The following is a 23,465-nucleotide window of genomic DNA, read 5'->3' as shown; positions in this document are numbered from 1 at the left end:
ATAATCAGGTCCGCTATTCAGTTTGGGAATTACGGTACCTTAGAAATTGCCAACCACATTTTTGTGGACATGGAAATGCAGCAAAGCGCCAATGCATATGTGTAACTGTCGCGGCATGGAATTGAAGCGGATTTAGGTGGGACAGGGGATGTGAGACAATCTCTTTTCGTCAATGGATGCTACAGCTTCGTGTTTACTTTCGAAGTTTATAGCAGACGTGCCCATTTCACCCTGACGTCCCTGATCCACTGGTAAAAAGGACGCTTTGATCCTATCCTCTTTCATTAGAATTCCTTCATCCAAAAAAGAGGATGCAGAAAGTTCTTAAGATTGAATGACTGTGTCTGTTGTGTTGTGTCACACTATTAATTAATTAATTAATTAATTAATTAATTATTTTTTTACTTCAAGATGGCGCCGCGGGACTGGGTGCCTTTTGTTTATGTGAGACGAATCAATCTTTATCTATTCTAATCCAAATCTAATCTAATAGCAACATCTGAAACAGTCTGAAAAAATGAAAACAATATTTTCAACTACCATAGTCAGCGTTGCCAGCGTTTATATGCACACAACGATGATATTCAAGACGGTTTGGATCAAGCGCTGTTTGTCGACTTTCTCGGGTGTTTTTAACTCATTCGCTGCCATTGCCAAATTTATTCGGGAATTGAAAAGCATGACGTGGAGCACCATTCGCGGATTTGTTCAGGATTTGTTTTTTCTTGCGGGGGGGTGCCGATAAAGCGCTGGTCAGACCTCTGGAAATATGTTTTCCTTCCACAAGCGGGCAGCATTTGCCTTTTGTTATAGCTTCAGCTGTTGTTAAAGCACTATATAATTTATGTATTGTATTGGATTTTGGACAGCCGCCCCCATTTCTAGCTCAGATAACTCCAGACCCATATAACGTGGGTATTTACTCTTTTTTTGATGAAAGAAGAGAGTCGAAGGTTTCTTACGTTGCATTGAATGGTTATGTGGTCCTAAAACTCAATATTCTGTGCGTCCTGCAATTTGAGTGAAAATGACAAAAACCCTGGCACTGGAGTGGACACATTTGCACATCGTCTGCCAGTGAATGAGTTAAAATGCCTAGTTTGGGTCTTTATCCAAATCAAGGACCTTTGTCTTGGTCTTGTGAGTCGGCAAGAATTGACATAATTGAAATGCCATATTGATCCTTTCATGTGCTCTGTTACTTGATAACATGATAAGATATTGGAAGCAGTGGACAAGAACCACTGACAAAATATGTCAAGGGTATCGTTGAAAATCAGACGGAATACAAAAAGTTACACTGACGTCAATAACGGTCCACTGCTCCACCACGATGGCGTCGTAGATGGTGTTGGCCTCGCCTTCGCTGGCTTCCTGGAACACAAAGACGCTTTCCACCGACTTGGGAAGCAAATCTGCCGAGAGGAAGGAAGACAAAGTGGCCGTCAACCAACTGAGAAAAACATGAGGGAGCGTGAGAGTTTTAGGACCTTTAAGACCTCGAAATGCACAACGTTTGTGGGATATCGAAACAATCGTACGAGGATTCGAGCAACCATTCCTTCAACAAGTTTGATTTGAATCCTATATGGGAAAAGGACAGAATTTTTATGCAGTTTTCGCCATGAACGGTTCGTCACAAAATGAGTTGAACTCATCATTTGTCTTTGTTTGTCCATGAGGTCAAATAAGAAGAAAATTAGAAACATTGGCCCATTTTGCCGTTATATTGTATTTTTTGTTTTGATACAGGTACGAGTATCATGGGTAGCACAAAGATTTGTGAATGAACTCCAAGACCTTCCTGCCTCTTTTCACAAAGCCAAATGCAGAGGTAATTTATCCTCGTTAATGCGGGTTGGCAAATGAGCTCATTGTATGTATACAATATATGGAGTGCAAGATGTAACAAAAAGAACAAGAAAACATCTCAGTCAAGCTATAGTCATGATTTGTGTCTAAATATATTTAACAAAAAAACACAATAACCACAGAGCTCCAACTACATTCTGACAACGCAACAGTTTATTTATTTTTAGTTTTGTTTAACTCGTTCACTGCCAGACAATGTGCCAAAATGTGTCCACTCCAGTGCCAAGGTTTTTGTCATTGTCACTTGAATTCCAGGACCCACTGAATATTGAGTTTTAGGACTATATAAACATTCAATACAGCATTAGAAACCTTAAAATCTCTTCTTTCATCAGAAAAAAGTTAATTCCTAAATTGTATAGGTCTGGAGTTATACGAGCTTAAAATGAGGCCAGCTGTCCAAAATACAATGCAATACAGAAATTTTCGGTTTACGAACATCAAATTTATCAAAATTAAACCTTGGAATACGCACTACTTTTCGCGATTCACACCCACCACGGCTAGCGGAGTGATCTTTGGATCTGGTGGAGTGATCTTCGGATCTGGCGGAGTGATCTTCAGATCTGGCGGAGTGATCTTCAGATCTGGCGGAGTGATCTTCGGATCTTCGGCGGACGCACACGACCGAACAGCGCTCGAGCCGGCGCACCTTTCCACACCCCCTCTCATTGAATGCACACGTTGATCCCCTAAGAGGATCTGTTTGCAGATAATTTTACTATTATGGGACTGAAAAAAAAAACCACCACAGGCTCGTGTTCAGCCAAAGAAGACACAAAACAAAATCGCCGTCGAGGAGAAGAAGGAGATAATTGAAAAACACGAACGAGGTGTGCGTTTGTCTGATTTAGCGGCCCAGTACGGCTATGCTAAGTCAACCATTGCTACCATCCTCCGCAACACAGAAGCACAAAGCACAAAGGTGCGTCTGTTGCAAAAGGTGTTTCCGCGCTGTCAAAGAAATGGTCTCGGCCAATCGAAGAAGTTGAAAAACTTCTGTTAATTTGGATGAACGAAAAGCAGCTATCCAGCGACAGCGTGAGTAAAGCAATTATATGCTAGAAAGCACAGCTAATTCACGCCGATATCGCCATGCGGCAACCTGGAAGGTCGCCGTTTATTGAGGATTTTACAGCAAAGGATGGTTCGAGAGAGAACTTTAAGCGCCGTACTGGGATTCACTGCGTCACTCGTCGTGGTGAAGCAGCCAGTTCTGACCATAAAGCTGCTGAAGCCTACAAGGTGTTATTCCTCGAACTGGTGAATGAAGAAGGCTACGTTCCTCAGCAGATATTTAATGCAGATGAGACCGTACGTTTCTGGAAAAAGATGCGGAACCGGATTTTCATAACACAGGAAGAGAAGTCTGTCCCTGGGCATAAATAAACCAATGAAAGATAGGCTAACCCTCCTGTTTTGTGCTAATGCCAGTGGTGACTGTCAGATAAAACCAATGTTGGTTTGTCATTCAGAAACCCCAAGGGCCTTCAAAAGAAACCAGGTGGTTAAATCCAAGCTACCTGTAATGTGGAAGTCCAACACCAAGGCTTGGGTTACTCGTCTCCTGTTTATGGACTGGATGTGTGATGTTTTCGCTCCTTCAGTGAGGAAATATCTTGAGGAGAAAGGACTCCCTGTCAAGTGTCTTGTTCTCCTTAACAATGCCCCAGCGCATCCACCAAATTAAGAGGAGGAACTTCCTCCCTCCCAAGACAACCCCTCTCCTGCAGCCCATGGACCAGCAAGTGATTGCAAACTTTAAGAAGCTTTAAACAAAGGCTTTATTTAACAGATGCTTTCAAGTGACAAATGACACCGAACTATCCCTGAGGGATTATTAGATAGACCATTTCAACATGTTTCATTGTGTTCAGCTGGTAGAAAAGGCTTGGCATGATGTTACCCTCCGATCATTGAAAACAGCTTGGAAGAATTTGTGGTCCGCATGCATCCTTGGGAGGGATTTTGAAGGATTTGATCCTCAAGACGCTGCTGTTTTGGATGAAATTGTTTCCATTGGATAGAACGTGGGACTCGAAGTGGATGCGGATGATATCGAGGAGCTGACCATAATGAGATCCTCAACACGGAGGATTTGATTACCCTTCAAGAGGACAAGCAGCAGCAAGCCATCCAGGAGTTGTCATCTGAGGAGGAGGAGATTGCTGCAGCATCAAGTGAGAGCATTAAGGAAATGTTGGCAAAGTGGAATGAATTGCAGGCTTTTATCGAACAGTTCCATCAAGAAAAGACTGTGGCTATTCAGAGGTTTTTAATCAGCAAAAAAGATGAGGAGTCCCAAAAGAAGCGAAGAGAAGCCACACCAGTGGTTGAGTTACCAACAGTCCTTATGATGAGAAGGTTTCTTCAGGCGTCATCTGTACAAAAGAAACCTTCTCATCGATGGACCACTCCTGTACGACTGAGAGCTTACACAGACCAACAGTCCTTATGGAAGGTGACTTTCCTTATGGAAGGTGGCTTATGAAAATAAGCCATCAACGACCATCACAAAGGTAAATAAAACTTTATTTTACAGTACAGTTTATTTCTTTAATTACAGTCCTCATGTGATGTGCCTCTCTTTCCAAACAGCAATTCTGTCTGACCTACGACCTCCAACGCCATTCCATCAAGCCATCAATGACCATCAGAAAGGTAAATAAAACGACTTTATTTTACGATACAGTTTATTTCTTTACTTACAGTCCTTATGGAATGTGCCTCTCTTTCCAAACAGCAATTCCCTCTGACCTCCAACGCCATTCCATCAAGCCATCAATGACCAACACAAATGTAAATAAAGTGACTTTATTATACAATGCAGTGTATTTCTTTCATTACAATACAATAGCACATTTATTATACATAGAATAATTATAAATAATTATATTTTATGGAAACCTGGGAACGGATTATTCTCATTTCAATGGTTTCCTTTGGGAAAACATTTTTTGGGATACACATCTTTCGCCTTACACACTCTGTCTGGGAACCAATTAAGTTCGTAAGCCAAGGTCTCACTCTACTGTATATACATATTGGTTTATGTAGCGCTTTAACAACAGCTAAAGCAGGAACGGAAAAAAAGGGAAATGCTGCCCCTTTGTGGAAAAGAAAAAACATTACCAGAGGCCATGGCCGGCGTTTTATCGGCACCTGAGCATGAAAAAACAAAACCCGAATAAATTCGGGAATGCGCTCTCCATCATATTTTCAATTTCAAATTTCCGAATAATTTCTGGAATGGCAGTGAATGAGTTAACATAGCTGACCTCAACTTGTGTTTTTTTACATTTCTTCTTCTGTTGTCTTTTGACATTTGACAATACATTTGTTGTTGCATTACTGTAAAGTTCTTTAGCGCTCTATCAAGAATATAGGCAATGGCGAAAATTCATGTCGACCATTTCTTCCATTCACAAATACTCTTGGTGCATTACCATTGGTGGACGTGAGGGAGTAGTAATGCACACAAAGTCAACATCATTAGGGCACATTGGTTTTAGGTCACTGTCCGAGCTGTTGTAGTACAACCGGCCAAAATAACGACAAAAAGTATTGTTCGGAAAACTATGGTAAGACTTTTTTTTTAATCAGAAAATTTACTGGTGCAAGCGTGCAGGTAGATTACGTTAATGTTGAAGATTGTCTCACCGTCTCAATATTTTACAGGCAAAAAAAAATATTTCGGGTCAATCTGAGGTCACATGGAGACATTTTTTAAGCAGTATATATTGCGTGCAACAGCTGGCTTTAACAGGAAGTGCAAAAAGGGGTGAGTTAGTCACATGATCTCAAACATGCTCCAGTGCAGATACATTTCCTCTGCATCACATCCCTGACAGACAGCCTGGCCTTCATGACCCCCGATACCCCCCTCCTCTACCTCCGCAATGTCTCTTATTCCTTTGAAAAAACACACACACACTCACACACACACACACACACACACACACACACACACACACACACACACACACACACACACACACACACACACACACACACACACACACACACACACACACACACACACACACACACACACACACACACATATGTGCACACACACACACACACACAAGCGTGCTGGCCCTGAGTGCTTTCTCATTACTAGCCTGTCATTTCCACACTAATACAGTTTGCCGGAGCCCAGACGCAACACAAGACACTCCACATTTCATTATGAGATCCAAATAATAGTGCTGGGGGGGCAGCGAGGTGAGGGGGCGGAGGGGTTTTATAGGTGGGAGGGGTGGTGCCAGTGGTTGGAGTGACAGGATGGAGGATAGAAAAGCAAACAGACAGCGAGGGAGATTCATATAGATGGCTCCCCAAAATCTAATTAGGGCTGGTGCACTTTCAATTGAAGATGTTTCAGACATCTGCTGGCTCGCTCAAATGCAGACATTGTTCACTCAAGACCCCTCCCCCACCTTTCCATCCCATTCAAACCTCCAGACTCTTGTTTAAAAAAAGGTCATTTACCAATTTCGCCAATGGACATTCAATATGCTGTGTCCTTCATGGACCTAGCCACTGTAATTGTGACACTTGCAAAAAAATAATAATACAGTGATACCTCACTTTACGAATGCTTTAGCTCACAAGCTGTTTGCCTCATGAACATTAAATTCGCGAGCATATAGTCTTGGCTGACAAACTAGTTTTCGGTGGACGAACCAAACCACACAGCGCCACGGGGGCTGACGGACTAGTTTTCGGCGGATGAACACCAAACCACACGGTTGAACAACGATACGGTGGCTGGCGGACTACTTTTCATTACCCCCTTTCTTTGAGTGCGGACGTGGTTTGTTATCGAGTGTAGTACTTTTGCTATTGTTGGACCGAACACGACCCCACCACAGGCTAGTGTTAAGATGAAGAGGACACAAAAGAAAATTGCGGTCGAGCAGAAGAAGGAGATCATCAAAAAACACGAACGAGGTGTGCGTTTGTGTGACTTAGCGTCCCAGTACGAGTATGGCAAGTCGACCATTGCTACGTGTGGCTAAGGATCTTTTTGTGTTGTCTTAGCAACGGTCTCAGGCAATAGAAGAGGTTGAAAAACTTCTGTTTATTTGGATTAATGAAAATCAGCTAGCAGGGGACAGTGTGAGTGAGGGTATTATCACCGAGAAAGCAAGGCAACTTCACTCGGATATCATCAAGAGGCAATAACATCAACGGCCATCACAAAGGTAAATAAAATGACTCTTATACAGTACAGTTTATTTATTTAATTACAGTACAATAGCACATTTAGAAAATTGTTTTATGGGGACCTACGCACTGATTATTCTAAATTTTAATGGTTTCTTATGGAAAATAAATGTTTGGCAGATGAACTTTTCGCCTGAGATACACTTTCTGGGAACCAATTAAGTTTGTGTGCTGAGGTATCACTGTAATCGTAAAATGTACAGAGTATATTTTGTTTTGTTATTTTATTATTTTTTTTACACAGGTGAATAATGGGGTATAAGGTACCCCTCAAAAGGGGCCAGCAGGTGAGTTTGAAAATCAATTCTAGATTTTGTTCTGCCGAGACGTAGCTCTTCCCTTTGACTGACGCATATTTACGAACGAAAGCGACACCGCTGCGTGTATGCTGATGCTTGATGTCAGAACGATTCGTGACGGGTGGTTAATCATCAATAAATGACCATGTTAAATGAAAAATGAAATATACATCATTTTGGGCTCATTAGTGTGTGCGCATTAAGGCTTGAAGACAGCGTGTGACCAGGTCATGTCTGCCTCATTTCAAAATGGAGGCCGGGACCGGCGCTGACAGCTCATTTATATTTCATATAGTCGGTGGATGGGACTGATGTGACGAACGTGTGCGTGCGTGTGTGTGTGTGTCTGTGTGTGTGTGTGTGTGTGTGTGCGCGTGCGTGTGCATGCAGCTGGTCGGCAGGCTGGTCATGCCTATCTCTGCCAGAATTTGGATGGCCGTAAATAGTAAAAATTCTTCCGCGCTAAAATTAATAAAGATGTCTGACTTTTGTGGAAATGAAGCTATTCAACTGACTTCAACATTGGATATCGGCAGCAAGTTGCTACCAGCAATCAGATTCTATAATCTCATCTAAAAGAAATCTACAAGAAAAAAAAGTCTCCAAAACCATAATTTTCCAGGAAATGTAAGTCCTTAAACATTAATAAAAATGTTTCTTCAGCCGTCATCTGTACTTCTTTGAAGGTGTCGGACGTTTCGCTCCTCATCCGAAAAGCTTTGTCAGCGAACTAAAATTGTGCTGGTAGCTATATGGCCCTATTTTTATCCCTAAGCAAAGGTTTGGCACCACCACCTCTGTCCATCAGGGATAAGTACAAATGACGGCTGAAGAAACCTTTTCACCGATGGACCACTCCTGTAGGACTGAGAGCTTACACAGACCTCCTCAAACATTGTATAGGTACATTTTTTCCCAACAATTATTTACATCTTTTCATAACTTGCAAGCGTAACTCAAACAGAGAGTAACCAATATGAAAACATGAGGTTTCTACCCAACAGTGACAATATGTTTGCTAGTTTTCATCATACTGATGGCTGTTTCTAATAATGCTCAAGAAGCTAGGACATAATTAATTACTGTAATCATATTATGATTATTTCCTGGCATAGGTGTTTTAAAAAAAAGTAAGCAAAAGGCTCAGTGGCGACTGTAATGTTTGAGGATGGAAGCTAATCCTTTGCTAGTCCTACACAGCTTGTGATGTGTAACAAAAGGATTAGCTCAGTGGCGGTTGGCTTGTCGCTACATAATTGCTGGCTGCTTCTTCGTCATCTTCTCTTTTAATTTTTTTTGTTTGTTATGCGCCTGCACCACTCAATGCATTGTATTTGACCATCAAGGAATGCTTCAAAGAGGAGACTATTGACCTATGACCTTCAACAGACATTGGAAAATGCGAAAAACAAGTAACATTAAAGGCATCAGTGAGGCAGCATTCAGAGTAAGTGATAGTGTCCAGGAGCTGATTTGTTTCATTCTAGAGGAGATTTAGGGCATTCAGGATGAATGGCTACAGTTGAAAAGACACTGTGGTGTCACAGTGCGGTCAGTGTCTTTTTTGGTTCAACTGTATGTAAGAAAAAGTGCACTTGAGGAACAAATTTGATGATAATCTTACTTTGATATGTGAAATCAACCTGTTCATTTTATTGCAATTTTTAAAAAGGGTGCTTAATTTCAATAGGTTCATACTTAAGTGTTAATTAAATACTGATTACAAAATTCATTCAAATTTAATTAAAAAAATCATTGAAATGTGGATTAGTTTGATTTTAATTTTAAATTAATCAGATTTTCAGTGAAACATACTTAATATGAATCCATTCATTTAATCTGCACTTCATACTTTCATTTAATTTTAAATAAAAAAGTAGTTTGAAATGAAATATATTTTTAAATACATTCAATTGTGTGTGTGTGTGTGTGTGTGTGTGTGTGTGTGTGTGTGTGTGTGTGTGTGTGTGTGTGTGTGTTAAGGCAAAAATTAGTGCATCCAAAAGATAGGCTACCAAATGAAAAACAAAGTAATGTAGTTTATTCCATACATTGTAAGAATGAAAATTGTAAAGAGCAGTACATTGGGGAGACTCAACAAATTCTCAAAAAAAGACTATCAACATCGCAGGGATAATACTAGTGGGCCTCAATCGGCAGTACATTTGCACCTAAAAGCTAGCAACCACTCATTTGACGACAATGAGGTCAAAATCTTAGCGAAAGAACATAGATGGTTTGAAAGGGGGGTAAAAGAAGCGATTCTTATAAAACAACAAAATCCTTCATTAAACCGGTCTGGTGGGGTGAGGTTCAATTTGGATCGTTCATACAATAGCCTGCTCAGGCAAAACAGGTTAGGCAACTTTCGCAATGCTGATGAGGGTCGTTATGCTGATGAGGTGATACCGGGAGGAGTGGGGGTAATAGGCCAGTCGTTAGTCAGGAATGTAGGAACAATCAGTGGGGCCACAGGGAGGGGTCCCGCGCCCCCCCCCCCCCAACCTGAGAGTAGGGACCTATCATGGCTGTGTCCGGCGCCACCAGGTCTGGACATTAGGGCCGATACGACCAGTCAGACTTTAGTTCGCTGACGAAGCCTCCTGGATAGGAGGCGAAACGTCCGAAACCTTCACTTTTGTACAGATGACGGCTGAAGAAACCTTCTCATCGATTCAATTGATTGTAATTTAATAACTTTCATGTCATTTCAATATGTTCTTCCTTTACAAGTGAACCATTCATTTATTTTTAATTTCATTAGCAGATATTCGTCAATTTAAATGATGGACATGAATAAAATAAGATAAGATTAGCTAAAATAAGCAAATTTAATATAACATGACAAGATAATATGGATTATAATGGAGAAATTCCTGTGTTTTCTTGAAGCACTTGAATGCCTCACAAGCGTAATATGCGAAATATGATTTTAAAAATTACATAAAAAAATAGCATAGACTAACTTCAGCAGCACCTTGTTTCTCGTGTTTGCCCAAATTTAGATTGCCTGGTGGGCTGAGTGTGGCGCATGTATAATAAGGAGCTCAGGCGTGTGTGTGTGTGTGTGTGTGTGTGTGTGTGTGTGTGTGTGTGTGTGTGTGTGTGTGTGTGTGTGTGTGTGTGTGTGTGTGTGTGTGTGTGTGTGTGTGTGTGTGTGTGTGTGTGTGTGTGAGACAAGAAAAAATAAACAAATAAAAAAAGGAAAGAAAAAAGCCTGCAAATCCTCACAGCAGCTCTGGAGACGGATTAAGCTATTCAGGTAACAAAAGGCGCGTTGCGTTTTTTGCACTTCTGCTGTCCCTTCGTTAGACAACTCCACTCGGGGGAGGCAGTGGCGACGTGTTTGTGTGTGTTTACTCATGTGTGCATGAGTTCATGTGTATACGTTCCTGTGTTTGCGTGTGGATGAATGTTTAATGCTTTCAGTTAATTCGATATATTTTGACTATCTGCGGCCACAGAGAAGCACGCAGATGAAAACATACACAAAACACTTTCACAAACATATGAACACACACTTGGCTTCAATCAAACACACGTGCGCACACAAAGGGCATTTTTTTTTGTTTTTAACAATGCCTTGGCTTATAAATTGTATTGAAACAACTACGTATTGGGTGAATTAAAGTGTGGAGTCTATTTGCATACTGAATTCCAGTCGTTAAAAGGCATCTCATATATTTTGGGTTCCGCTTTTTTGATCAACCATGTCACTAAGCCACACCCCCTGCAATGCTGACTGGCCAATCGCTGTGTAGAACTTGGCAAAAAAAAACAACTAATTAGAACGCAACTGGAAATCGGCCATTTTGATTCAAATGAGCGAGATGGATGCAGGTATACAAGACATGTACTTCTTTTTTAAAAATATGTTGAATTTTTTTAGAATCTTTAACTCATTGACTGCCATTGTCAAATTTATTCAGGAATTGAAAATATGACGTAGAGCGCCATTCCCGAATTTTTTTAATTTTTTTTTCTTGTTTGGGTGCTGATAAAGTGATCTCCATGTCCTCTGGCAATGTTTTTTCCCTTCCACAAGGGGGAGTTAGCGCTTTGTTCCAGCTTCAGCTGTTGTTAAAGCCCTATATAACCCAATATGTATATATTGCATTGTATTTTGGACAGCCGCCCTCATTTCAAGCTCATATAACTCCAGACCCATATAATTTAGGAAATAACTCTTTTTTTCCTGATGAAAGAAGAGAGTCAAAGGTTTCTTATACTGTATTAAATGTTTATGTACAGACATACCTCAGCTTACGGACTTAATTTGTTCCCAGTAAGTGTGTGTAAGTCAAAAAGTTCATCTTCCAAACATTTATTTCCCATAAGATACCACTAAAATGAGAATAATCCATTCCCACGTCCCCATAAAACACAATTTTCTACAAAATAAGCCTTAAAACTACACAAAATATACCTAATTTTATGTATTTTAAATGTGCCATTGTATTGTAATTAAAGAAATAAATGGTACAGTATAATAAAGTCGTTTTATTTACCTTTGTGATGGTCGTTGATGTAGTTGCTTCTTGATGATATTCGAGTGAGGCTGCCATTGTTGGGGTAATTCGCTATACGAACATCTTTAAACATCTTTTTGCATTGTTTTGTTTTGTTTTGGACTTCCTGATATGTCATATCCTGCCTGCGTCGATCTCTCTCTTTTCCATTCTTTCTCTCCTCAACCGACCTCACACTATGTCCCTGCTGTCTACAAGATTAAAATAATTTATTCTGTTCAACACCTGGATTCCTGCTGATTTCACCATCCCACTTCTGACACCCTGAAAAGCAATGAACCAGGAACGAAAGGTTATTTTTAACCCATCACCGTGCTTTCTCTGCGATAATACCCTCACTCACACTGTTCCCTGCTAGCTGCTTTTCGTTAATCCAAATCAACAGAGGATTTTCAACCTCTTCTATTGCCTGAGACCGTTGCTTAGACAACACAGAAACACCCTTAGCCACACGTATCAATGGTCGACTTAGCATACAGGTACTGACACGCTAAGTCACACAAATGCACATCTCGTTCGTGTTTTTCGATGATCTCCCTCTTCTGCTCAACCGTAATTTTCTTCGCCGTACCATTAGCCTGTGGTGGGGTCTTTTTCAGTCCCATTTTAGCAAAAGTACTCCACTCAATAACAAACCATGTCCGCACTCAAAGAAAGGGGGTGACGAAAACTAGTCCGCCCGCCACCGTGGCGCTGTGTGGCTTGGTTCGTCCGCCGAGAACTAGTTCGTCAGCCAAGACTATATGCTCGCAAATGTAATGTTCTTGAGGCAAAAAGTTCATGAGCTAAAGCGTTCGTAAACTGAGGTATCACTGTAGTCCAAAAACTCTAAGTTCCGTGGGTCCTGACATTCGAGTCACAATGACAAAAACCCTGGCACTGGAGTGGACACATTTTTGCATTGTCTGGCAGTGAATGAGTGAAATACTTTTTTCTGACAATGTTTCAGTGTAGTTGTTATTACTTTTAGTCGTAGTTTTTTGATTATGTGAAATATTTTTCAAGTGCAAGGTTTTATTCACTTTTTTTTTTTTTTTTTTTTACAATTTTACGCTCCCAAATTTTGTTCATTTTTATTCACTACAATAGCCTTCTTCGTGACAATAGTTTCACAGATAAATCGGTGGACAGCAAAACAGGGACATATAAAAAAGTTTCCCATGCTTTACACTGAAAACAAATCGGCCATTTTGCATTTGAATGAGACATTTTGGTCAAATTCCAGAGCTTACAGTTTGGATTTAGACAAACTCCTTTGACGGAATCAAGCCAAGGGGAAGGAGATCCAATTTCTACTTGAAGATTTAATGCTTATTCTTACAAGAAACATCGCTGCTATTTTGTCAACAACCAAATTGGAAATGAGGGCTTTAATCCGTTATCAACTTCATAATCTGTTTTTCCAGACATTCACGTTGCCAGCTGAATGAATAACTTGTTTACTCTCACTGCACCCCCGCACCCCTTTTCATCCCCTAAAGCCAGCCAAAGAACCCAAACAGGAAATAGTTTTGATGCCAGGAAGAAAACCCAGACAACATCGTGTCCTGCCCCTACACACCAAGGCGACCACCGGTTATTTACCATCAACATTTCCCAGGTGGAAGTGTCCGTCGACCAGCGAGGCTCCGTTGTTAAAATGCTGCGTCATGTGATCCAGCCAGTTGGCTTCAACTTCTCGGACGTCGTCGCCGCTGCCGTTGACGCCGGCATGAACCCGCAGCGGCACCTTGACCGTGTAGTACTTCACCGTGGTGCCCTCACGCACCGCCGGGTGGTTGTATAAAGCCAAGAGTTCTGCACCTATGGAGACAAAATATGGACATGCTATGTCGTGCGACGTGCGTGGTTTTTTCGCGATTGCAGCACACATCGAGGGGTCCGACTGTCACTTGTGTTATCATTTAAAGGACAACCTTTTCTTTTTTCTTCTTTTCTCTTTTCTTTTTTCTTAACTGACATATGAAAAACCTTTTATAGTATCTAAAATACCCAAAAAATGCAGTATGATATTTTTAGTCAAATGGTAATGATATTTTTAGTCAAATTGGGTATTTTCAGAACGTCCAAGACGTCTTGCATTGCTGGAGAATCAAAACAATGGCTTCAGATTTGGAGAATATGCTTTCTTGTTACACACATCAGTGATGAATATGATTCAAATAGTTCTGAAGAGGAAAGCATACATGTTTGCAATTGATTAAAGAAGTCCTTCCGTGTCATTTTGAGGCACCTGGACTGTCCCAGAAAAGAGGCAGAAAATGGCGACCAAGCTCCCTGTGAGGAATTAATCAGCCCGTTTCCACAGGCTGATAAATTCCTTATATGGAGCTTGGTCGCCCTCTTACGACTCTTTTTCGTGCAACATGATGTTTTCAGACCAAACAAACAGAACAAAATGCATTGACGTGATGGAAGGACTGCAACAATCTTCTTCTTTTCCTTTCGGCTTTTCCCTACAAGGGGTCGCCACAGCAAATCAGTGTCCTCCATCTTTAGAGGTTTGACCCGCATGTTTGTTTTGGCCAAGCTTTTACGTCGGATGCCCTTCCTGACACAACCCTCTGTATTTATCCGGGCTTGGGAGCGGCACAAGAAGACTTATGTCCCTTTGTGGCTACAGAACTGCTAAAATGTATCCTTTTTTCTGTCAGGGGCGTTCCTTCAGTGATGTCACGTACGGACTCGTCACCAACTCAAAAACAAGACTTCCGGAATATTCAGCGCAAGTCTTAAAACATAAAATATAGCTATTTGTGGTGGAATCTTTGTAAAATATGCTCAGTAGAAGTCATTTGAAGCCATTTTACAAATTATGGACACAACTTGTCTGGAGACGTCGGTTGTCCTTTAAGTCTGTCAAACTTGCTACTCTCGTTTTTCATCTAGAACTGCTTCACACATCAAAGAGGGTGCAGAAAAGTCCTTAAGATTGAATGACTGTCTGTGTCTTTTGTGTTGTATCACATTATTTGTTATTTTGTTATTATTTGTCGTTTTGAGTTGTTGTGCGTCATGTGAAATGGATACACATTAGTTTTCAGCATTTTTTGCCACAACATTCATCAAGGAGAAGACTCTGCTGAGCAGTTGCGCCTTTTCAGCAGCATGAATATGCCAGCACTGTTTTTGATTTGGGAGGAATTTCGGTGCCATTTGACCGTCATCGCTGGAGAGCTCTGGGGCGATTATGCTTTTTTTGCGCCTGCAATGAGCAGCATTTTCACAGCCCCGCTTTGTTCAGCAGTAAGTTCGGTGCTGTTGGACAGTCTGCGGCTGGATGGATTGTATGGCTTGAAGAACCCGCGATGAGAAGAAAGGAGCATCAGCGCAGGGCGCCAATGTGTATGTGGAATGGTCGCGGCTTGGAATTGAAGCGGATTTATGTGGGACAGGAGATGTGAGACAGTCTCTTTTCATCAATGGATGCTACAGCTTCGTGTTTGCTTTCAACATTAACTTGTAGCAGCCGTGCACATTTCACCTGATCCACTGGTGAAAAGGACACACTGATCATCTCCTCTTTCATCTCGAACTGCTTCATACAACAAAGATGGTGAAGAAAGTGCTGAAGATTGAATGACTGTCTTCGTCTTTTGGGTTATTTCACATTTCGTCCATCGATGTAAAGGTTTCTTCAGTCGTCATTTGTACTTCTTTGAGAAGCACAGATGACAAATTTAGAAACCTTTTCATCGTTGTGTCACATTATTTGTTATTTAGTTTTTTTGTTGTTGTTCTGACTTCAAGATGGCTCCACGAGAGTAGCTATCTTTACAGCAGTTCCTATATTTTATTTTCCTACTTATTCAATTTCCTTGTCTCTGCCTTTCAGAACTTTGGTGCTGCAAATTATCATCTAATCGCTACTCTATAAACAAATAAAGTGTCGTTGGCAAATAGACATCACAGCTAGCGGGTTGTACAACATCACAGCTTAGTTTCCTGATAATAAGAAAAAAATAATACTGTCGTACCCTCCTCAAAGCCCTCCATGATTTTTTTGGCTTATTGTTAGACTACTAAATCACTTGGTTCATTAAAACTAAGTCAGATCTTTCGCCCCGTCTACTCTGTATCATTAGAATACGTTCCACAGACGCGGTATGTGCTGATCTGCCAAAATCCAGACCTCCTTTAACCCCGCTCTCCACCAACCTCTCTTTGTCGCTTCTCTTCTGTCCGATCCAAACATGCGTCGAATTAAAAGCTGTTTGGAATTTCCTGCCATTGCTTTTCCAGGAATGCGGCAAGTTAAAACAGCGTTTACACTGTAAGTTAATTTGCGGCTAGAGTTGAGTGAATAATGCATTAAAGGCTTTGCCGCCAGTTCGCTGTTTACATCAAGAGGAAGCGTATACATAATGCAGGCGGCCCTCGGGAGGAAGGGAGAAGAGAAAAAGAGTGCATGTGTCTCCGTATCAAAGACGAACCAAGTGGGAGTTTAGTTTTTTTTCCACTCTTATGAAAAATATGTTTGCAATCATGGATGGGGGAAAAAAAAGCAGTGTAGCCGAGCACTGAGCAGATGACAGAGGTGGTTGATGAGTGCACTAAGTGCACTGCACTTGAACCAAAGTTGACCAGATGGACCAGCAGAATGGCAGATAATCGAAGATTGGCACGCTCGCACACACACGCACGCACGCACACACACACACACACACACACACACACACACACACACACACACACACACACACACACACACACACACACACACACCTACACGTTTTAGCTACATGGTGGGGATGAGGTGTGTGACAGATTTGACCCGTAGGAACCCAATTTCAAACATGTAATAATATATTTATGCAGCTCATTAAAATGTGATTTTCGGACCGACATTTTTTTGAGCTTGTGCTCACTCAGAAATCACATTAAAATGGCATATTTCTTGATTCCATTTTTCCAGGTTTTTGGCAACCTCGTGGGGACTTCACGAATCATGTCAGACCAAAACAGCAGGTGGTGCTGATTTCTTTCTAGAGACAATAATATTTAGAGCCTGTAAGGTCGGCAGTTGTGTTTGGAACCATGGTCTTATATTTTTTGACAATCCTACATTTTGAACACATAAATGGTGAAATATTTTGTTCATATGCACAAGCCCCTTGCCATTTTCTGACACGATATCCGACAGGGTAATTAAGCACCAGATGTAGGTCCGCCAGGTTCTGTCACAACCAAAAGTTGGACTGCATCCAATTATTTGACTTTTCAATGTGCTATTCTTTATTATTTATCTGTGAATTACACCCCATTGGTGCTGCCAGCAAATTTTTGTTCATAAATGTGCTGAGTTCCAACATACGGTGTGCTCTTTATGTAGTTTTTATTTTTTTATATATTGAATCTGTGTAGAATATCATTAATTGGCACACACACACACGTGCGCACGCACACACACAAGCGCACACACACACACACAGACACACGCAAAAACACACCCGAGCAAACTCGCTTAGGTGAACAACCACACAAGGACACTTACACAATAACAACATCTGCATAATCATGAGCACAAACGGCCACATGAAAACAGATCCACCAGAACACACAAACAAAGCACACAAGCACATGAACGGATACGAACACACGGAAAACTATGTACATATGCAGAAACAAGGATCGGCACATCGAAACATGAAACACACACACACACAAACACACACACGAATGTGACAGGGTTCGAATCCGGTGTCGGCAAGGATGAATCATTCATAAGCACTTCCTGTCAGGCTCGTGTGACGGACGGACGCGATGGCCGGATGCCAACTTTTGCCCCCAAATGTTGACATTTCATCCAGTCACAGTGGAATTCTAACGAGGCAAACGAGCACAACATTGGCCAGTGTTCATCTTTAAATGACACCCAGGCAAACACATCCATCTTTGAGGACTTGTCGTGGAAGCTGGGTCCTGCACCTGATACAAAGCAGTAATACCAAGTAGCCCCCTACAGTGGTACTTGGTATTCATGATAATTGCCATCTTTCACAAAAATGAGTTCAAATTTACCGTATTTTCCAGTGTATAATGCGCAATGGAGTATAAGGCGCACCCATAACGAATGGTGTATTTTCAATCTGCTAAGACGCACCGGACTATAAGGCGCACCTTCTATGAGTGAAAAAAAGTTTGCCAAATATAAGGAACACCACTTAGGCTCCTACAGTCAAGGACGGGGTTATGCACTACTTCTTCTACAAGGGTGAAATGAAGTCGGTGTGTGCTGACAGGAGTTGCCAGACATGTTGTGGCTCAATATGACTTTGCGTATTAGGGGCAACGGCATACATGATGACCCCCACCCAAAAAAAAAAAAAAAAAAAACGGGCCCCAACTCTAATTAGGCCCTGTTTCTTAGTGTTTTGTCCGAGTGAAATGAAACTTTGGTCATAACTAGTTTACTTTATTGAAAACATCACATCAAAACACTTGAGTCTTTGGCCTTTTTCTCCATTCTACGGCATATGTTCTAAATGGCCTCCATTTAGCTCCGTGCATTTCTTAAGGCGTAGCGCGAATTTGTCCATGACGCTCTTACAGACTGAATATATAATGGCTCTAATCCGTGGCTGCGGACCATCTACCCGTCGCTCATGAGGAAGTTCTGGTTCCAGCAAGACAGAGCAAGTTCTCACACCTCAAACCTGTCCCAAGATTGACTGAAAGAGAACTTCGGAGGCCGAGTGATCAGTCTCAAGACTAATTTTGAGTGGAAACCCCATAGCCCCACCAGATTTTTTTCGTTGGGGCTATTTTAAGGGCATAGTCTACGCAGGGAAACCCTGGACCATCACGGAACTCAAGAAAGCCATCAGGGAGGAGATGAGAGCAATAACCAATTCAATCTGTAAGAACGTCATGAGCCTCAAGAAATGCATGGCCATCTCTAGAACATATGATTTAGAACTGAAAAAAAATGGCCAAAGACCCTCATGTTTTTATGTGATGTTTTGAACAACAATAATAATAATAATACATTTTATTTTAATTTTCAAAGCTCTCAAGGGCACTTGACCAAAGTTTCATTTCATTCGGACAAAACACTAAGAAATTGGGCCTAATTAGATTTCGGGCCCGTTTTTTTTGGGTTACCCTGTATAAGGGGCAGCGGCGTAGAAGGCGCAGGGTCATCTTTTGAAGAAAATCAAGGCTTTTGTGTCCATATTATACACCGGAAAATGCGACACTATCATATTAAACAAAATTACACACATTTTGTTTTTCAAACTTTCAAAAACAAACACGGTGAAGCAGCATTTTGCTGTGCTGCTGCGCGTAAATAGAATAAGCTGCCAAGAGAAGGGAAGTCTGCCCCAAGTAGAAACAAATCCAAGTTAAAACCTAAAATGTGACATTGGAGAATATGATATCAGATGATGCTCAACCTCTAAGAGTGCAAACTCCAGATGAGACGATAGTTTACTGTTAAGATCGCACATATTTCTTTATCTACAATTGCCTCGCCAGCAAATAACATCAATCTTTTAGTGGGGCCCTGCAGTTCACAGATAATAAAGACAAATAAGTTGTCTTTGCCTAGCATTGTGTGACCTTCTTCTCATGACTCAGCTTGTTTTACAGCATTAGAGTTCAAAATGAACATGTCTGATCTATCTTTGCATTCCGGAGAAAAGTAATAAAATACTCATTATGGTCATCATTAATGTCCTCCAAATTTGCTTTCTCTTCTCCCTGCAGCCTTCGATTCCACACATATATTTTATTGTACTTTGGTTCATCCCTCTTCTTTCAATCTCCTCTCCTCCACATTTCAAAACAATGTTTTCACCCCACCAAATAAAATAATCAAATGGCAGAAACCACAGCTAAGCTAAAAAAGGCTAAGGTTAGGCTAGCGTGGCTTGCTTTAGGTCCTCCCATTGCAGATCACACGGTACTTAACTTTGACTTTGCAATTGAAATGTAATCAATGATTGCTTTAGCATGGCAAGCTAACTGCTAAGTGGCCAGAGTAAAATGAACATTTTAACAATTTTTAACTCATTCACTGCCAGACGTGCAAAATGTGTCAATTCCAGTGCCAGCCTTTTTGTAATTGTCACTTGAATTCCAGGACCCACAGAATGTTGAGTTTTAGGACTACATAAACATTCAATTCAGTGTAAGAAATCTTAGACTCTCTTCTTTCATCAGGAAAATAAAGTTAATTCCTAAATTATATGGATCTGAAGTTATATGACCTTGAAATGAGGGTGACTGTCCAAAATATAATGCAATACATACATTTTGGTGTATGTAACGCTTTAACTACAGAGTGCTAACATGGAAAAAATGGAAATGTGGAAAAGATAAACATCGCCAGAGGCCATGGACAGCGCTTTATCGGCACCCAAGCATGAAAATAAAAACCCGAATAAATTTGGGAATGCCGCTCTCCGTCATTTCTTCAATTCCCAAATACATTTGTGAATGGCAGTGAATGAGTTAAAAAATATTAAGAATAAGCTCTTATGATTTTTAAAAATTGTAAATTCATACATTAGTATTAGCATGTTAGCATGCATTAGCACGTTGCATAAGTTAAGACTGAAGAACTATGTCATTGTGGAGATAAGACATCAGTTATATTAGCATTACCACGTCAGGCTAATATCTAAGCCAATAGCTAAGCTAATGTTTCGCATAAAACCTGAGACATTCAAAAATTAAGCATGACATGTTAGCCTAATACACACTCACACACACACACACACACACACACACACACACACACACACACACATACACACACACACACACACACACACACACACACACACACACACACACACACACACACACACATCAGCCCATTTCTTTCATTTCATTTCCTGGTTTGATCCTTCATTTTCCTTTTGTCTCTTCCCGAGTCACCGACTTCCTATCGTTTCAAGTCAAAACAGGTAGGACTTGACAACATATCTTCCCGACACTTCTTCTCTCATCGCCGTTTCCTTCAACTTTCAACCACATGCATGCCCCCCTCTCCCTCGCGTTTGCTCGCTATGCCGGTGACGTTTTAAACTCGACTGCTGCTTCCAGAATTGTCCTTATCTTGTTAGCATGCTACCTGTAGGGCATAACTGCTAACAACATGAACCATTTATTTTCATTCACTATCTGAGCCGCTTATCTGAATATTAATTTAAAACTACACTCGACCTGACATTCTGTTATTCTTGATAACCGCTATCAAATTGATATGATATACAGTCACATGAGTCAAAGGTTAATGTTATATTTGTCTAATTTCAATGAGGGAGCTGTTTTTGGACAGCTCAATCCCTTCCTCGCAATGCTTTACCGCAGTCATGTCTCGTTTCATCTCTGTTTGACGTGCCAACACTGGCAGCCACGCTCGAGATAAAGCGCAGACCAGCCAGCAGAACCCCGGGGTGTTAGAAACGGAGAACATGGAAACATGGGATCTTGGCACGGGCTGCAACCACTTCGCGCACCGTCTGGTCTCCCGTTAGCTAAGATAAGGCAAGAAAGATGGAAGCCGAAGGAGGTCCGCAACTCGGGAACAATCACATGCGGAGACCCAGATGGAGACATTTGTCATGCCATGTTACATACATGTCACACATACATTGACAGCATTTTGCAAAACTTTACTGTATGTTTCGTGGCATGGCATGCAGAAGAAGAGGTGGGTGTTTCCATCTGTTCAAAGTCGCACATGGACTTTCTGGATAGACGGTAGGCGTAAATCACGTGAGCCCTGTGAGGAACCAGACGAAAGAGTTGCGGATTATTTCACAGACGACGTCGTGCTAATTGGGATTTTGTTTTCGATTTTTATTTCTTTGAATTTAATGGTTGTCTTTGAGAAAGAGGATTACATCCCGAGGCAGAGTGTTATTGTGTAATGTTGAAGCAATAGCAGGAAAGCAGAACGCTGCACTCATGTTGACTTCAACAGCCCAAAGACGAGGCAAGACAAGTTTGTAGTCGCTATGCTGCGCTGTGTTTGGGCTCAACTGACCCCTAAAGTCTGGTCGTGTTAAGCTATAACCACTTCTGAGAAAAAAAACATGGACTAAAGAGGACAAAAAAAAAACCGATTGAGGAGGCAGTTAAAACTTGAATGACCGTCATTTTTACTCTTGATTCTGTTTTTTGTTTTTTACATGATGCACAACTTTCATTAATGTAATTATATTGTGGATTTGCTACATATTTTAATGCATTTTTATGCTTTACGAAATATTTCTGTCTGGATTTTAAGGAAGCTCGGAACGAATTAGGGCATTTACAAGGACAACTTACAACTTACAAATTTTCTACTTGCAAATTTTCTCGTTAAGAAATTTCTTCCAGAACCAATTAAATTTGCAAGAAGGGGCATCACTTTATATTTAGATTTATTTACAAAAAACAACTAAAACATAATAATTTGGAACTATTTTTTACTTGCATAAGTGCCTGCGGTACAAAAGAAAAAGGTGTCACTGATTAACATAATTGTTCCGATTATGTTAATCAGTGACACATTTTTCTTGTTCCAACAAATTATGAAGGCAGTTTTATCTTTTCCCCAATTTGGCCATTTTGACCTTTTGCTATACTTCATTTCAGCTTGTTAGTATTTAGTGCGACATCCCTATTATTGTGATTGTTTGGATTTGTCGGGCAGGATAAAAATGTCTATCGTGTCTTTGTGGGGCCAAAGACTGCGCACAGGCTGGGATGATGACCTTTGACGACCCTCCATGGACCAATTAATGTAGCGGGTAAGGGGCGAGGGATGGGGGGGGGGGGTGGTGGTGGTGGTGGTGGTGGGTAAGTTGCAAACACATGAAACAACATGAACGCTTATCTCGGCTCCCTTTGCCTTTTAAAGTGATCCGGCTGAAAACCGGGAAAAGAGTGGGAAGTTTATCACCCATTACACTTCTTTCTGGTGGAAGGCAAAGTCTTGCTTTGCTAATGTCTCCAAGAAAGAAATCCCGGCTGCACTGTTCTGCGGAGACCAGTCAAACTGCCCTACAAATTCCAACTATTGATTTCACTTTGTTTGGGGGTCGGTGCCGGGATTTGGGGGTCATTGAAAGACAGTAACCGTGGTTACCATCGCTACTCACCATACGATCTCTGCTGGTATCTGGTCCTCTGCTTTGTTTCTGGTCCGCTGTCCTTGCCATTGTTCTGGCATTGCAACTCTTCCTCCGTCAGCTCCTCTGGGATCGGAGATGAGGCGGCTGAGACTTCCCTCAAGCCCGCCGAGTGATTCCCGGAGTTCTTGTCTGCATCCTTTCCTGGATGTCCGTGGCGGGCGGGGCTGGATGGGTCGGAGGGGCTGCAGCTGCTGAGGGAGCCCAGCACAGAGCTGGGGCTGGAGTGCAGGGATAGGGAGGGGGTGTCTGGTTCTCGGATCATGGTGCAGGGTGCCCCGTAGGGTTCTTGCACAAAACCCACAAATGTGACACCCTGCTCAGCAGCATCCTGGATCTGCTATTGGGAAGAAAGACAGCGAGTCAGTGGAAAGCATAATGACTGCCATTTTAGGAAATATTTA

General features: G+C 41.4%; 1 protein-coding gene and 1 long non-coding RNA gene across 6 annotated transcripts in view; one reads left to right on the top strand and one right to left on the bottom strand.

Annotated features, from left to right (window-relative positions):
* rftn1b (raftlin, lipid raft linker 1b) overlaps nt 1-23,465 on the bottom strand; it is a 120,613-nt gene that overhangs the window by 20,840 nt on the left and 76,308 nt on the right. For 3 of the 4 annotated variants that reach the window (XM_088998742.1, XM_088998741.1, XM_088998740.1), the window contains 3 exons: nt 23,032-23,401; nt 13,517-13,735; nt 1,306-1,415 (listed from right to left, as the gene is read on the bottom strand). In XM_088998742.1, coding sequence (XP_088854868.1) covers nt 1,306-1,415; nt 13,517-13,735; nt 23,032-23,401 — 699 coding nt within the window. The remainder of the gene's footprint in view (nt 1-1,305; nt 1,416-13,516; nt 13,736-23,031; nt 23,402-23,465) is intronic. The other variant, XM_088998743.1, reaches the window with a different exon arrangement.
* The window catches only part of LOC148896320 (uncharacterized), a 55,054-nt gene continuing 52,368 nt past the window's right edge, over nt 20,780-23,465 (top strand). Inside the window, exons 1-2 of one of the 2 annotated variants that reach the window (XR_016115300.1) lie at nt 20,819-20,847; nt 22,620-22,680. This is a non-coding gene — a long non-coding RNA (uncharacterized LOC148896320). Of the gene's footprint in view, nt 20,848-22,619; nt 22,681-23,465 lie in introns of both variants that reach the window. The other variant, XR_016115299.1, reaches the window with a different exon arrangement.

This window comes from Hippocampus bargibanti, linkage group LG06 (genome assembly GCF_051943395.1).
Source record: "Hippocampus bargibanti isolate YZ-2025 linkage group LG06, ASM5194339v1, whole genome shotgun sequence".
Classification (NCBI taxonomy): Eukaryota; Metazoa; Chordata; class Actinopteri; order Syngnathiformes; family Syngnathidae; genus Hippocampus; species Hippocampus bargibanti.
Note: the sequence above shows the minus strand (reverse complement) of the source record. Positions and strands in the feature narration are given on the sequence as shown.